This window comes from Phanerochaete carnosa, assembly GCF_000300595.1.
Source record: "Phanerochaete carnosa HHB-10118-sp unplaced genomic scaffold PHACAscaffold_2, whole genome shotgun sequence".
NCBI lineage: Eukaryota > Fungi > Basidiomycota > Agaricomycetes > Polyporales > Phanerochaetaceae > Phanerochaete > Phanerochaete carnosa.
Genome location: NW_006767629.1, coordinates 2,254,765 through 2,267,818, shown reverse-complemented (window position 1 = coordinate 2,267,818; position 13,054 = coordinate 2,254,765). Strand labels below are relative to the sequence as shown.

Here is a 13,054-nt window from a genome sequence, read left to right as displayed (position 1 = left end):
TGTGCCTTCGACCTGCTTCGACCTCAGCCATAGCATTCCACCCGTCCACGCCGACAGTCTCCCCTCAAAGCAGCCTCGTAGACATGAGCGCGCTCGCAGACGAGCTCTTGGCAGACCTTGAAGGGCTCTCAGAGGGCGAGGAAGAGTATAGGGAAGACGAACAAGAACAAGAGCAGCAGCCTCAGGCCGGGTCAAGCAGTGGTCTCAAGCGGAAGGCACCTGCGGAGGTCGGGGACGAGGATGAGGTCATGTCGGAGGGCGAGGGGGAAGATGGCGGGCAAGATGCGCAAAAGGCCGTTGGAAGCTTGGTGCTGGAGGGCGGTATGAAGCCTGCTGAGGAACTGGATGCTGAGGAAGTACAACGCATGGAACTCGGAGCAGTGGAAGACGTGCGAAAGATTGCCAAGGTGTATGGTAGCAAGCGCATGAATGACATCTTGAAGGTGTGTCCGCCCTTAATTCGTTAACCTTCCTAGCCTGACCTTGCTCCTAGGAAATCGACAAGTACCAGGCAAACCCTAGCACGCCGGAGCAGATGGCACTTCCGACCCACTCGAATCCGGAGTATAATGTTATCGTGCAGGCGAACAACCTATCAGTAGATGTTGACAATGAGATCATGGTTGTACACAAGGTGCGCACCGACTAGCCCATTAGCTCTTATATGTCCTTGACACCTGTCTCAGTTCATTAGAGACCATTACGCATCAAAGTTCCCCGAACTGGAGCAATTGGTCCAAGAGCCGCCAATGTACATTCGTACTGTGCGCGCACTTGGTAATTCGGAGGTGAATCCCCTATTCTTCTCCTCATACCCTTCGGCCGATTGACTTCTGTCCACAGGATCCCACCAAAGTCAACCTCAATACCATTCTTCCCGCAGCAATTGTCATGTCTGTCATGATCACTGCTACCACTACCACCGGTCAGCCCCTCTCAGAAGCTGAGTGGGAGGCTGTTCAACGCGCCTGCGATCTTGCCGACAACTTGGAGGAGGTTCGGAAAAAGGTGTGTTGCGTTCTCGGCGTGTAAGAAGAAGCCAGAGTGCTAATAATATATATTTGCAGATTTTCATGTACGTGAGCTCGCGAATGAATATTCTTGCACCCAACCTGTCAGCTATTGTCGGTACAACTACAGCTGCGAAGTTACTTGGTGTCGCCGGTGGTCTGAATGGTCTCGCTAAGATGCCGGCCTGCAACGTCCACGTAAGTTTTCTATTCGTGTATGCATACTATCCTAACCTGACCCTCGTACAGCTGTTAGGTGCTCAGAAGAAGATCACAGCCGGTTTCTCCACTGCCACTCAGCGCCGTCACACCGGATTCATCTTCCAATCGGAAATCCTGCAGACCACACCCTCAGAGTACCAGCTCAAGGTTCAGCGTACAGTCGGCGCGAAGTGTGCACTCGCGGCACGCATGGATCTGGAACGCCAACGGCGGGACGGTACGTTTTTCACGAGTCCTATCCCGCTCTTGAGGCTGATCTTCGATGCAGGCAGCTACGGGCAGGATCTGCGGGAGAAAATTGAGAAGCATGTCGACCGCCTGGCTGCTCCTCCTCCGAGTAAGATCGTAAAGGCGCTGGCGATTCCGAACGACGGTCCCAAGAAGCGTCGTGGAGGAAAGCGGTGCGTGTCACTACCTAATGGACCTTTCCGTCAGCACTGACCTTCGGCCCGGAGGACAGGGCTCGCAAAGCGAAAGAGGCGTACGCGCAGACCGAGCTTCGCAAGCTGCAGAACCGCATGGCGTTCGGCGAGGCGGAAGAAGAGGTCGGCGCGTTCGACCAGACAAAGGGCCTGGGCATGATCGGCTCAGGCAAGGTGAGGGCAGGCGTCGGTGAGGCGAAGAGCCGCGGTAAGTTCTCGTGTAAACATGCTTGCCGGACTCTGTGGAGACTGACGATGGTGCTCCAGCGAAACTCTCCAAGGCGAACAAGCTGCGGACGGCCGCACTCACGAGGGCCGCGCAGGCCGGCGGCACGCAGACATCAGGCACTGCGACATCGCTGACCGTCACACCGGTGCAAGGCTTCGAGCTTACGAACAAATCTGCTGCCGCCGCACGCGTGAAGGAGGCGAACGACAGGTGGTTCGCAGGAGGCACGTTCTCATTTGTTGGTCAGAAGGGCGACCAGAAGAGCACCTGAAACCGATATTCGGCTCGCTACTTCCTAGACACTGCACACGAGGGATGTACGCATGTAAACTTTGATATCTCTTTTAATGCGATGCGTGCGAGACACAGATAACCTAATGTTACAGGATGACTAGGTGAAATGACATAGGATAGCAAAATGCAAGGAAAAGAAAAGAGGAAAACGAAGAAGAATCAAGCAGATGATGGGTGCGCAGTTGCCGTTGCAGAGCTCTGCGTAACGTCAATGAATCCAGACTGCTTCGGGTTCGACAGCTGGCTGCGCTTTGTGCGATAATCCTTGATTGCTGATCGGATGGCGTCCTCAGCAAGCACTTATAAGCAGAGTGAGTCCAGAGTTGCAGCGAAGTAGGGTATGAAGCAACGTACTTGAGCAGTGGAGTTTGACTGGCGGCAAGCAAAGCTCCTTCGCGATTTCCGTGTTTTTGATCTTCTCAGCGTCTTCCAGCGACAGACCCTTTACCCGCTCGGTCATGTACGAGCTGGAAGCGATGGCGCTGCCGCAACCAAAGGTCTTGAACTTGACATCCTGGATGATTCCGCTCTCGTCCACGCGAATTTGGAGCTTCATGACGTCTCCGCAACTGTCCGAGAGTGTCAGCGACGGCACAGGGGCAAGGTCTGGACACTCACGCAGGTGCGCCGACAAGACCGGTCCCGACATCAGGAGCGTTCTTTGGGAGAGAGCCGACCTGGGGAACATAAGGCAGTGGATATCAGATAACTATGTTCTCGGCCTGGCCAGACTGCGCGGCGCTCACGTTTCTAGGCTGTTCGTAGTGCGAGATCACTTTCTCATGGTACCCGCGGGCGAGAACAGGGCGAAGCGTGACCCGGCTTGCGCGGGGAGCAGCATTGAGCACAGATTTTGAGAGAGCAGCGCGAAACATGGTGTCCAGCGTGGTGGTCGTTCGTGGGCAGAGTGTGCGCGGAGTGCCGCACTCATCATCTCACCAAGCGTCTCGGAGTTTGAAATCTGCCTCACGTGACCTGGCTCTGGACTTATCAGATAAGCAAGCCGGGGTAGCCCCTCCGTGTCGTGGCTACACCGGCAGCTCGCCAGCACACCAGTGACAGATGCACGCTCCGAGCCCAGTGCGCATATGTGGCGTCTGGAAGTCTTTCACAGTAGCCTGATCAAGTTCTCGTACCCGATTCGCATTGCGGCCTCATGTGTGCACTCTCAGAGTCAGTGTCCCGTGGGCATACATGGGACATGCCGCAGGGAGAACCGTTACGGCCTGGGAAAGCAACTTCTTCAACACCAAGCCGCCGGCCGCTCTTTTCTTGCGTATGTGCGGGACCATCACGGCCTCTTATAATCGCTGCATGACCAGCGAACATCGAGAAGATAGGGTGCTCTCGCCCTCGCGTCGGTGTCCGCAGTAGGAGAACGCGCGCCACGCCAGATTACATAAGCAGATGCGTCACTACAGAATCAGATGTCGAACACGGACGTCTCCGCACTCACGCTCTGCTGGCCACAGTCTCGAGGAAGTCGCGTTCTTAACGCGCTGTCTCCATCTCTTCTTTCTCATTATCTCTCTCTTTGTCTTGCAACGAACAAAAACCACGCACAATGTCGACTGCGACAGAGGAGCGCGCCTCCCAGTCGCCACTGCCGAGAACAGAGTCTAGCACTCCCAACGGCGGCGCCAACCACGGCTCTGGCTACTTTTCGATTCCCTTCGAACGTTTTGTCAAGGACGAATTGTCCGATTTTGCGAGCGGCTTTACTCTGCTAGGTGTGTGTTCTTCTTAGTCCTACCCGCCAGTCGTGTACTCACTCTCCACAGACACCATGGAGACCTTTTTCGACTCGCGTCTTGATCTTTTACAACGCAACCTCGCAAAGCAGAGCGATCGCCTGAAGATGAAGGCTGATCAAGCACTTCAGGGTCTCCGCAAGGATCTGCTCAAGCAAATGAAGTCACAATCTGGAGAGGTCCTCACAGACAACCTGGAACGCGAGATGCAAAAGTTCAAGCTCAAGGCGCGTCTATGCGTCATCTCACTGTATGCCTGTCGCTGAAGCATAGGATTTTCCAGGTGTCTCATAGGATGACCTCGTTGACCGCTTCTTGGCAATCTGCAAAGATTGTTCGTACCCGCGAGAAAATCTCTTTCTTCCTCGGCGTCATGTCTCTCCTCGCGACAGCGCTCATGTTCGGCAGTTACCCTCAGTGCGTTATTTGCTTGATTTTATGCTTGCCGGTGTTGAGATATCCTTAGATATATTCACATCGCGTATACCATTGGTACCGCCATCCTCCTCCCAATCCGCGCGGTCTATTACAAGAAGCGTGCCTGGCACTATTTCCTCTTCGATCTCTGCTACTACTGCAATATCCTCAACCTGCTATATCTGTGGATTTTGCCGTCCAGCCCTGCTTTATTCCTTGCGTGTTACTGTCTTTCGCATGGGTCGCTTGCGAGCGCAGTTATCACGTGGAGAAATAGCCTCGTCTTCCATGACATGGATAAGGTCACCTCGTTATTCATCCACATCTACCCGCCTTTGACTTTCACTGTTATTCGGTATGTTCTCGCGTCCTTGTGCTACGTCAGTTGCTAATTGTACCAGTCATTATTATCCCGATGCTGCGACACGCTTCCCGGCACTTAAAGAGCTCCCCCATATGCAGCCGTTCCGCGCTCTTCTGTTGAGCTCTATCATCTGTAAGTTCCGTACGTGTGTCAAAATCTGCGTGCTGACGGGTCTTCCAGACCTCATCTGGCAACTACTCTACTGGAAGGTGAGACCAAGGCACCATTGACATGTATTTGACTTGACATCGTGTGATGTAGTTCGTTCTCATTGATCGCCGCAAGAAGATCGAGTCGGGGCAACGTACAACGTCGTTCTCGTTCCTCCTGAATGATAAACGCGGCGTGATCGGACGCGTTTTGTCGGCAATACCTCCCCAGTATCGCGAGCCGTTCTTCATGCTGGGTCAGCTTGGTACGTTCACCGGCTCCTCAGCACCCTCCGGACACGCCTGATCGCCATACTAGGATACGCCGTCCTGACGGAGATTCCCGCTCTGTTCTTGCTCTATGATAGTCCGTTCTGGAGCGGTGCCCTCATCCTCTTCATCTTTGCTGTCAGTGTATGGAACGGTGGAGGTTTCTACATCGAAGTCTTTGGGAGGAAGTATGTAGCTACCTTATGGAGTGTTTGCGTGCGCTAACCGATCCATCATAGGTTCGAGAAGGAATTAGAGGCCCTGCGGAAGGAGCTTGCAGAGGCAACGTCGCGCTCGGAGCGGTCAAGCCCTACCCTCGGTCCCCAGAGCGATGATGAACTTTCAACTGTCGCGGGCTCTCCGTCGCTCTCGGGCAAGGGTCTATCACCTAGCATTAGCAACGTCGAGCTCCCCCTCGAAACCATCCCGTCTCAGACCGCTCCCGCTCCCAACTCAGATGAGTCTCGCAAAGACCGGTGAACCTCCCCACCTTAGATCATACACTCAGGATACCTCACGAACTTCTCCACGACTGTGCCCATGACTTATTTCCGTATCTCCATAATATACGTAGCAATTTTAGTGGCCCTGGCCTGTAGATTATGCCAACACCGTTGTAGCACATGCACATCCTTCTACTCTTCCGCTATTTTCATCGGAATCCGTACTACTATCGATGCCTATTTCCGTTCGCAGCTATTGCATTGCTGAGCCCACTGGTGACCTTGTGAGCAGTCACCGTTGGTGCTATCATGCGCGTGAGAGGGGAACGAACTGGAGGTGGCTGTTAGAATGGGAGATGCATAATGTCGCTGGTGTCCGGCGCGCGGAGGCGATCGCGCGTCTTGACTCGATCCACCACCTCCACCTGCGCCGCGTCAAATGGTTGCAAGTTTTCTGTGAGTTGGTGCCTCGGATTCGCGATAGATGAGTTGGCGTCATTGTCGCGTCGTCGCGTTGAATGGACATCTCTGACGCAAATTCCTGCGTGTCCAATGAGCGATCGATGTTTTCACCACCTGAGGGTCCGGGCCGCCATACCTCGCAGACTATATAAGATGACCCTTGCTGAGAGTTTTGTCATTCTCGGTCTTCTGCTGCCCAGTCTTGCTTGTTTCATCCACCGGTGAGCATCCAAGCATCGCCCATCTTCTGGACACTTGTGCTCACGAAGTTGTCATACATAGACATGAGCGGACCAATCAAGACTGCCGTCCTGGGCGTTGGTCTCTCTGGCCTAACGTTCCACGTCCCCTTCGTGCTCGCACTTCCGGAGCTCTTCAAGTTGCACGCTGTCCTCGAGCGCAAGCCCGCAGGGCCTGGTGGCAAGCTGCAGGCTCGCTTCGGCCCCGACGCTGCCAAGGGTGTCACGATCCACAACACCCTCGACCAGGTCCTAGCTGACCCTGAAGTCGAGCTCGTTATCATTGGCACTCCCAGTGAGACGCACTACGAGTTTGCGAAGCGGACGCTCGAGGCGGGCAAACATGGTACGTCTGTCCATACCCCACCTCCTTAGCATATACTGAACGGTCTCGATAGTGCTTGTTGACAAGCCAGTGACTGCGACCTCTGCACAGGCGAAGGAGCTCGACGCGCTCGCGAAGTCTAAAGGCCTCGTGCTGTACCCATACCAGAACCGACGCTGGGACTCGGACTTCCTCGCGCTCAAGACCCTGCTCGCGCTGCCGCCGAGCGATCCAAACTCGCTCGGCACGCTCTGGGAGTTCGAGTCGCGTTTCGACCGGTACCGCACCACCCTCAAGGGCACGTGGAAGGACGAGCCCCTGCCTGCGAACGGGCTCACGTACGACCTCGCGGCCCACATCATCGACCAGGCTCTCGTCCTCTTCGGACGGCCGCAGACGGTCACCGCGAGGGTCGAGAACATCAGGGGAATCGGGCACCCGGACGTCGACGACACTGTACGTCTCTCCAACGCCGTGTTTCACTCACTTTTTGCTTACATGGCTGCAGTTCACTGTCACCCTCCGCTACCCGCCTCTCAGTTCGCCCGCTGACGCCCCAGTGAAGCCGACTTCTTTCACCGTCACCCTCCGCGGCGCGCTCCTCTCCGTCAAGTCTCCGCAGGTGCGGTACATCGTCCGCGGCACGCAGGGCACGTACACCAAGTACGGCGTCGACGTGCAGGAGGACCAGCTTAACGTCATCAGCGCGCCGTCCGACATCTTCACCTCGGCGACCTACGGCCAGGAGCCGGAGGAGCTGTACGGTACCCTGGAGAACCAGAAGGGAGATGAGGTCGTGCGGTCGATGTGAGTCTCTCATCCCAGTATATATGAGCGACCGCCTGACATGTTCTGCTGCAGCTGGCCGTCAAAACATAAGGGCGACTACGCTGGTCTCTTCCGCGATGTTGCAAGGGCGATCCGGGAGAAGGCTCCTCAAGCTGTGACGTTTGAGCAGTCGGCCGAAGTCATTGAACTGATTGAACTTGCGCTCCAGAGTTCAAAGGAGGGCCGTACCATTGCGGTCCCTCCTAGGGCGTGAGAACAGGGTCAAGCATAAATCGTATCCAATGTAACAGCAGTGCCAAAGCAGCTCATTTTTTCATTTAATCTGGATCGTTATCGCCGCTTGTATTCGCAAGGCTTTAGAATGCTCCCGCGCTCTGTGAGCTTGCTCCACTCTTTCTCGCTTTTCGGCTTCCGATCTGCCTTGGCAAATTCGAATAATGTGAAATGAGTGTTACTGTCGTCCTAAACGCCGCGAGTCAGCCTTGTCATAGCCACCATCGCGCAGTTTTAGACAGACCTTCGACTTCAGACGGAAACCGACAGACGATACAAGCGAGATGAACGCTTCCACTTCGGTAAACCGACTTGCAACTTCGGCAATTTTGAGTTCGCCTCTACAGGTGCAAGGATCATTATTCAGTACGAAGACAGCCCGCGGGCTACGGTGACAGACGTACTCCGTTTTGAGTATCCTCCATGCCTCTCTGATGCAACCGACCCAATTCACGCTCATCAGGCTTAGTGCGCACACAACGACGTCGACGATCTGTGCTCCGTCGGTATCCGATCCTGGTAGGGGTATCCGTGTACAGATGTCCGTCTCGACGACATAATCTTTGTCAGATACAAGATCAAAGGACAGGACGGTAAAGCCGTTCGGCACGAGTGCTTTGGCAAGTGTGGCGTCGCCACAGCCGAGGTCTGCAACGACTGTCTTTGCAGGATGTTTCGAGAGTGCAGAGATGTAGTGTGCTACGGGGTTCACGGGCCAGGACTGGACTTGATGACGGAAGCCCGTATGATACTATGAGATAGTTAGAGGGGCGTGCAGATGTCCAAAGAGACACACCTCGGAGAATACAGAGGGATTCTCGCGCATCATCTGCCGAGCGTGGTCACTGTCAGACTTATACAGCGTCTCGTTTATCCATCTGAGAGGCCGTTAGTAGCAAAGAAGAAGAATAAGCGTGTAGACATAGACACACCTGAAGCGTGCGCCGTCAAGACTGTGCTTCATATTCGCTTGAAGAGCGGTAAGCCCCTGCCCAGGACTCGCATTCTTGCCTTTCTGCGCAGCGGGCTTTGGTGGCGAAACAGAGTTGGAAGTTTTTGTCTCCTGCTGCTGCAACTTCTTATTCTTGTTCTTGTTCTTTTTCGACCCGCTTGCCAATGGGGGTGCGGGCCTGCTCCCGTCCTTAGGCTCTTTGGTTCTCTGCGAGCTATGGATCTGCTTTGGTTCGCGCTTCGCAGCAGAAAGGTCGTGTATTTTTCCCTTCCCCTTGTCCTTCCTAGCCTTCTTCTTGGCTTGTAGACCCTCACCCTCGCCAAGCTTTGCGACAAGCTTATCTATATTGACAGTAGCGGCGTGAGTTTTTGCGTCGGACTCGGGTTCCTTTGCAGGACGCTTGCGCTTCTTGGAGTTTGAACCTGATGGTACGGGAGTTGCTGGCACCGACCAGCCAGGGACTTGGAAGAGAGACATGAGTGGGACGCACGCTGTAACTGTGCACAGCAAGAAACTCGGTCAAGATCAAAGTTATTCCCGGCAGGCTGTTTGGACACCGGACTGCGGGTGTAAGACGCAGCGCGGGAGGACCCATGACAATTGGTGGGAGGGCCTGAGGACAGGGCGCGGGCCGGGGCTGGCCTTGAATGATGTCAGACTCGTGCGTGTTTTCGCTTTCTCCGAAATTTACTCTACTCTGGAACTATCTAGCCCAGAAGATCGGGATAAGCAGCCACTCAGAGCTTTAAGCTACTTGAAGCAGATTGCCTGACCTCTGAACCGGCAGACAATCTAGATTACGTGGCGGAGGTCGTTACAGCTACTAACAAAACGATAGACCGCAAACTGTTACAGCCAGTTGCAAAACGATAGGCCACTTTGAAACCTTGTGACACCGGGCTCAATGGCGTGGGAACCTAATGGAGTTGCCGCCTTTCTCTCGAACTTCAGGCATTGTAAACGAGTCGAAAGCCAGATGTTGGAGCACAAAAATGAGCGGATACAACTTGGGATGAGGGAACACGTTCGCTGCCGTTTTTTTGGGACAGAATCTCGATTCTTTGTTTGTTCCGCTCCAAAAGTAAACAAAGCTACGGCGAACAGTTTGCGGTCTATCGTTTTGTTAGTAGCTGTAAATTGCAAATAAAAAATCTTCTTTCTTCAGATAATGTACTGAGACTCGGATAGGTAGAAACGCTGTTCGTCGAGGATTTTGTTGACCATGGCGATGTCACACGCACCACTAAGTGAACGCTACACCTTTGTCAGCTTCATGCTTTGCCTAGAAGAAGAGTACGCCCTCCTCCGAAACACCAGCAGATCGCCTTGAAATAGCGCATGAGCATTCTGTTTCCCTGGAAAAGCCTTTCTCTCGAGATGGCATATCGATCAGCTCATTATCGTCGTTCTCTCCGCCTTTCCACCTCATCATCTACCTCGACCCAGGGTCAATCTGTGACTACCGTGAGATCGTCTCGAGGCTTTTCCTGCGCGCCAGAGTAGACTCTGGTGAGGTTCTAGTCGTCAACGAGGCGCACAAGGCAGGTCTCCGTCTGATCTGATGTGCTCTATTGACACGGAAGGCCGCTGTTGCAGTATCTCAGTGTTAGTGGCGGAACTAGCGGTCTCACGGAGGAGCTCCTCTCTGAGATTTACTCCTGGAGCCGGATCAAGGCGTGGCCCGGAGGGTCCAAGGCTATACCTGACTTTGTGACGTTTACCTGAATCTATATCGTAGGTGATGCCTGTCAGAAATGCGAGTTACTTGTAAGTAATCAACTTTCTTACGAACAGTGAGCTACATTTGACTTTTCCTCCTACAGCACCAGCCAAATGCTGGACGTGGACGGTAGGCGCGCATGTATGGTGCTGCCCCAGGTCCTAGGAAGAGCGAGCGAGACGATCTTGCACTCAAGGGTTCTGTGCAGAACATCTGCGGAGTTACGCAAATAAACATGGGATCGGTTGTGAGAGGTACGAATATACCGAGAGCCGGACATATAAGCGGCTTCACCATCGGCGACGGTGACAGGTGTATAGACAATGGGGCAAGTCGGGGGATGTGGCGGCGACGCCGGCAACGTCAAGCCAGTCTCTGCAATGGGGCTGGTAGACTCGTGCTCGCAGCCCTGCTGAGCCATTTTACTCGCGCTTTCGTGTCTGGGAGCGGCAATGGTAACGATCGTCCATGGCACAACTTGGCCCCCGCCAGCTTCTGATCAGGACTCGACGAAGGGTAACACGGGATGGTGGAGCTTCGATCTTCCCCGCCAGTTGCCGAACGCGAGCTAGTGTCTCCTTACTGGCCCAGGGTTCCGAGGGTACCTTCTCGTGCACCCGTCCTTGCCCCTTTGTGTGTGACGTATCCCTCTACGAAGAGTGTATTTCTTCGGCTTTGTATGTAGAATTACTCGATAATTGTATCGATCGTACGTGTCCGTCTGGCCCATACTTCCCAAGCACTTCTACGCCGGCTACCCCTATGGAAAGTAAGAATGACGGAGAAAAATAATACACCAATACGAATGACACGACAGCAGATTGCATATGATATGTGGGACCTTGATTTATGTAGATGGTTGTATGGGGAGATTCAGCATGACAACGACACCGTCAGATGGGAGCCAAGGGATTTATTACGGCTGGGGCGACGACTCGCCGCGCATCTCCTTCTCCTGGCGGCTGCATGACAGCCAGGCGAACCACATAGCCGTCCGCAGCTGAAGAACGTCTTCTTTCCACGCCATGGACTGGTTCTGCTCACGGAACTCTTTCGTGAGGTTCTCGCACCGGTCAATGTTATCGGGACTGATGAAGTCACATGCAACCTTGATGCAGTCGGCAAGGTTGCATACCTACAGATCATGGCTTGTCAGTTGACCCCGAGCTGGACAACGTGGGCGTAAACGGCGAACCTGGTGCGCACAACCCGCGGGGATGAACACAGCCTCGCCGGGCTTCTGGTAGATGCGATAGCTCTTCACACTAAACTCCTCGTACAGCTCCTTGCGCAGTGGTGCGTCCAGGTAGAACTGCTGGGAATGAATGGGGTCGTGCTGGAATTGGCCCTTGAACTTGCGCTTCAAGAATTTGCGGATCTTGCTCGAGTCCTCGGCCCTGAAAAGGTCCCACGCGGCGGAGCCCGGCTCACCTCCGGGCGTCGACGATGCGTAGAGCATCACGTTCACTGCGTCGGCCATGTCGAGATGAAGTCGCGTTGAGCCCTTACTACCTTCCGACTCGTAAGAGGCCATAGCATTATACATCTTTGGGCCTGTAACGACGTCACATAATATGAGGACAGAGGGAGCTTGAATGCTCGCAGTAAACGTACCGAGGTCCGGGGCCACGGTGTTGTTTGGGAAGTGTGCAGCAACGTTCAGTACACCGTCGCGACGGACGTAGTTCGGTGCTGGAGTGCCGTTGGCAAAGTCTTCGTATAACTCCGGGAATGCCGTCTTGAAGTCAGTAGATGGAGGCCAGTCCTGTTTTAGACGTCATCAGAGATGATGCCAAAGGCCCAACAAGTATATGAGCGCACCTTGAGCTTCCAGCAGTCTCTCCGTCCCTCGTACTTGCCAAACCACGAGAAGAACTCGCCGACCGAGACGCGCTTGTTTAGGTCGGTTTGGCACTCGAGAATGAGGCAAGTCTGCGTGCCATACTTCTGTGTGAAATACTCGGGCGTCCATGATATGCGGAATTTGGGGAGGAGGCCGGTGACCACCAGCGGCTCGCCCTTCGCCCACATCTCCGAAAAGACCTCATCTGTAAGCTCAGCATCACTGAAAACCCGGGGTTCGTAGAATGGGATCGACGGAGGCGAAACTGCCTCCTCGGGCGGTGGTGGTGCGCTGGTAGAGGAAGACGGTTCCGCAGGCTTCGCGGAGTCGGATGCAAGCTCAGCGATAGGCTTTTTGTCAGTATCGGCGTCAGGTGAAAGCGAAGGCGTATTCAAAGACGACAATGTACTGTTCGAAATTTGGCCCGATGCGGAGGATTCGCCCGTCTGCTCTGTTGACCCTGCAGAACCGTTCGATGCTTCAGGTGAGCTCTTCGCGACGATTTCGCCATCGGGAGCTTGGCCCAGGAGGGCTTCCATCTCGGCGATGGCTTCTGTGAGTTCCTCTTTGCTGAAACGCGACATAGGTGAAAAGTCGCTAGCCCTATGCTCGTTCCTCCGTGTGCACGAAAGGAAGAATGGGTTGACGTGGGCGTGCTTCTCTCGTTTCGCTTGTAAAGCGACAATCTCCGCTTCAGCAGCACCTGGGGGCTCCGTCGTAAGCTCGCTGACTTGCTGGAAGCACTCTGCGCAAGCCTCGCGACCGCAAAGACGACACATCCAGCTGGTTGAAAATATCGACGTCATACAGGTGTCTGATAATGGCAAACACGAACGCAATCAGTCAAACGTGTCTAAGCTGTGGATCGGACATCACGAAC

At 54.3% G+C, this 13,054-nt stretch overlaps 5 protein-coding genes across 5 annotated transcripts in view; 3 read left to right on the top strand and 2 right to left on the bottom strand.

Moving 5' to 3' along the window:
• Nucleotides 1-62: 62 nt before the first annotated feature.
• On the top strand, nucleotides 63-2,225 carry PHACADRAFT_249908 (uncharacterized protein). The gene is made up of 9 exons (XM_007391926.1): nucleotides 63-443; nucleotides 494-634; nucleotides 687-788; nucleotides 844-1,008; nucleotides 1,068-1,208; nucleotides 1,260-1,449; nucleotides 1,501-1,633; nucleotides 1,693-1,862; nucleotides 1,922-2,225. Exons 1-9 carry the CDS (start codon nucleotides 84-86, stop codon nucleotides 2,152-2,154), a joined length of 1,635 nt encoding a protein of 544 aa, XP_007391988.1. The 5' UTR covers nucleotides 63-83; the 3' UTR covers nucleotides 2,155-2,225.
• On the bottom strand, nucleotides 2,203-3,063 carry PHACADRAFT_249906 (uncharacterized protein). Its single transcript, XM_007391925.1, has 4 exons — nucleotides 2,924-3,063; nucleotides 2,796-2,854; nucleotides 2,532-2,746; nucleotides 2,203-2,476 (listed from the first exon to the last, which is right to left on the bottom strand). Exons 1-4 carry the CDS (start codon nucleotides 3,050-3,052, stop codon nucleotides 2,337-2,339), a joined length of 543 nt encoding a protein of 180 aa, XP_007391987.1. The 5' UTR covers nucleotides 3,053-3,063; the 3' UTR covers nucleotides 2,203-2,336.
• Nucleotides 3,064-3,655: 592 nt separating this feature from the next.
• On the top strand, nucleotides 3,656-5,777 carry PHACADRAFT_249903 (uncharacterized protein). Its single transcript, XM_007391924.1, has 9 exons — nucleotides 3,656-3,907; nucleotides 3,959-4,155; nucleotides 4,212-4,345; nucleotides 4,395-4,700; nucleotides 4,747-4,841; nucleotides 4,890-4,918; nucleotides 4,971-5,124; nucleotides 5,178-5,316; nucleotides 5,368-5,777. The coding sequence occupies exons 1-9, from the start codon at nucleotides 3,742-3,744 to the stop codon at nucleotides 5,606-5,608; spliced, it is 1,461 nt and encodes a 486-aa protein (XP_007391986.1). The 5' UTR covers nucleotides 3,656-3,741; the 3' UTR covers nucleotides 5,609-5,777.
• Nucleotides 5,778-6,148: 371 nt separating this feature from the next.
• On the top strand, nucleotides 6,149-9,045 carry PHACADRAFT_249901 (uncharacterized protein). Its single transcript, XM_007391923.1, has 9 exons — nucleotides 6,149-6,254; nucleotides 6,316-6,618; nucleotides 6,671-7,053; nucleotides 7,106-7,404; nucleotides 7,459-7,848; nucleotides 7,904-8,000; nucleotides 8,064-8,410; nucleotides 8,456-8,537; nucleotides 8,592-9,045. The coding sequence occupies exons 2-5, from the start codon at nucleotides 6,318-6,320 to the stop codon at nucleotides 7,637-7,639; spliced, it is 1,164 nt and encodes a 387-aa protein (XP_007391985.1). The 5' UTR covers nucleotides 6,149-6,254; nucleotides 6,316-6,317; the 3' UTR covers nucleotides 7,640-7,848; nucleotides 7,904-8,000; nucleotides 8,064-8,410; nucleotides 8,456-8,537; nucleotides 8,592-9,045.
• Nucleotides 9,046-10,986: 1,941 nt separating this feature from the next.
• Nucleotides 10,987-13,054, bottom strand: part of PHACADRAFT_249898 (uncharacterized protein) — a 5,680-nt gene continuing 3,612 nt past the window's right edge. The window contains exons 9-11 of the mRNA XM_007391922.1: nucleotides 11,946-12,096; nucleotides 11,527-11,885; nucleotides 10,987-11,466 (exon numbers count right to left, since the gene is read on the bottom strand). Of these exons, the coding sequence (XP_007391984.1) occupies nucleotides 11,248-11,466; nucleotides 11,527-11,885; nucleotides 11,946-12,096 (729 nt within the window). The 3' untranslated portion in view covers nucleotides 10,987-11,247. The remainder of the gene's footprint in view (nucleotides 11,467-11,526; nucleotides 11,886-11,945; nucleotides 12,097-13,054) is intronic.

What these genes read in the sequence shown, in the direction of transcription:
- PHACADRAFT_249903 (XM_007391924.1), top strand. Translation starts at nt 3,742, where the DNA reads ATGTCGACTGCGACAGAGGAGCGCGCCTCCCAGTCGCCACTGCCGAGA. An exon ending in ATGTTCGGCAGTTACCCTCA is followed by an intron (nt 4,346 to 4,394) that starts GTGCGTTATTTG and finishes AGATATCCTTAG; the next exon opens with ATATATTCACATCGCGTATA. An exon ending in ATCGAAGTCTTTGGGAGGAA is followed by an intron (nt 5,317 to 5,367) that starts GTATGTAGCTAC and finishes GATCCATCATAG; the next exon opens with GTTCGAGAAGGAATTAGAGG.
- PHACADRAFT_249908 (XM_007391926.1), top strand. Translation starts at nt 84, where the DNA reads ATGAGCGCGCTCGCAGACGAGCTCTTGGCAGACCTTGAAGGGCTCTCA. An exon ending in AGATCATGGTTGTACACAAG is followed by an intron (nt 635 to 686) that starts GTGCGCACCGAC and finishes CACCTGTCTCAG; the next exon opens with TTCATTAGAGACCATTACGC. An exon ending in GGAACGCCAACGGCGGGACG is followed by an intron (nt 1,450 to 1,500) that starts GTACGTTTTTCA and finishes TCTTCGATGCAG; the next exon opens with GCAGCTACGGGCAGGATCTG.
- PHACADRAFT_249906 (XM_007391925.1), bottom strand. Translation starts at nt 3,052, where the DNA reads ATGTTTCGCGCTGCTCTCTCAAAATCTGTGCTCAATGCTGCTCCCCGC. An exon ending in GGTCTTGTCGGCGCACCTGC is followed by an intron (nt 2,747 to 2,795) that starts GTGAGTGTCCAG and finishes ACTCTCGGACAG; the next exon opens with TTGCGGAGACGTCATGAAGC. An exon ending in AGTCAAACTCCACTGCTCAA is followed by an intron (nt 2,477 to 2,531) that starts GTACGTTGCTTC and finishes TCTGCTTATAAG; the next exon opens with TGCTTGCTGAGGACGCCATC.
- PHACADRAFT_249901 (XM_007391923.1), top strand. Translation starts at nt 6,318, where the DNA reads ATGAGCGGACCAATCAAGACTGCCGTCCTGGGCGTTGGTCTCTCTGGC. An exon ending in GCTCGAGGCGGGCAAACATG is followed by an intron (nt 6,619 to 6,670) that starts GTACGTCTGTCC and finishes CGGTCTCGATAG; the next exon opens with TGCTTGTTGACAAGCCAGTG. An exon ending in ACCCGGACGTCGACGACACT is followed by an intron (nt 7,054 to 7,105) that starts GTACGTCTCTCC and finishes ACATGGCTGCAG; the next exon opens with TTCACTGTCACCCTCCGCTA.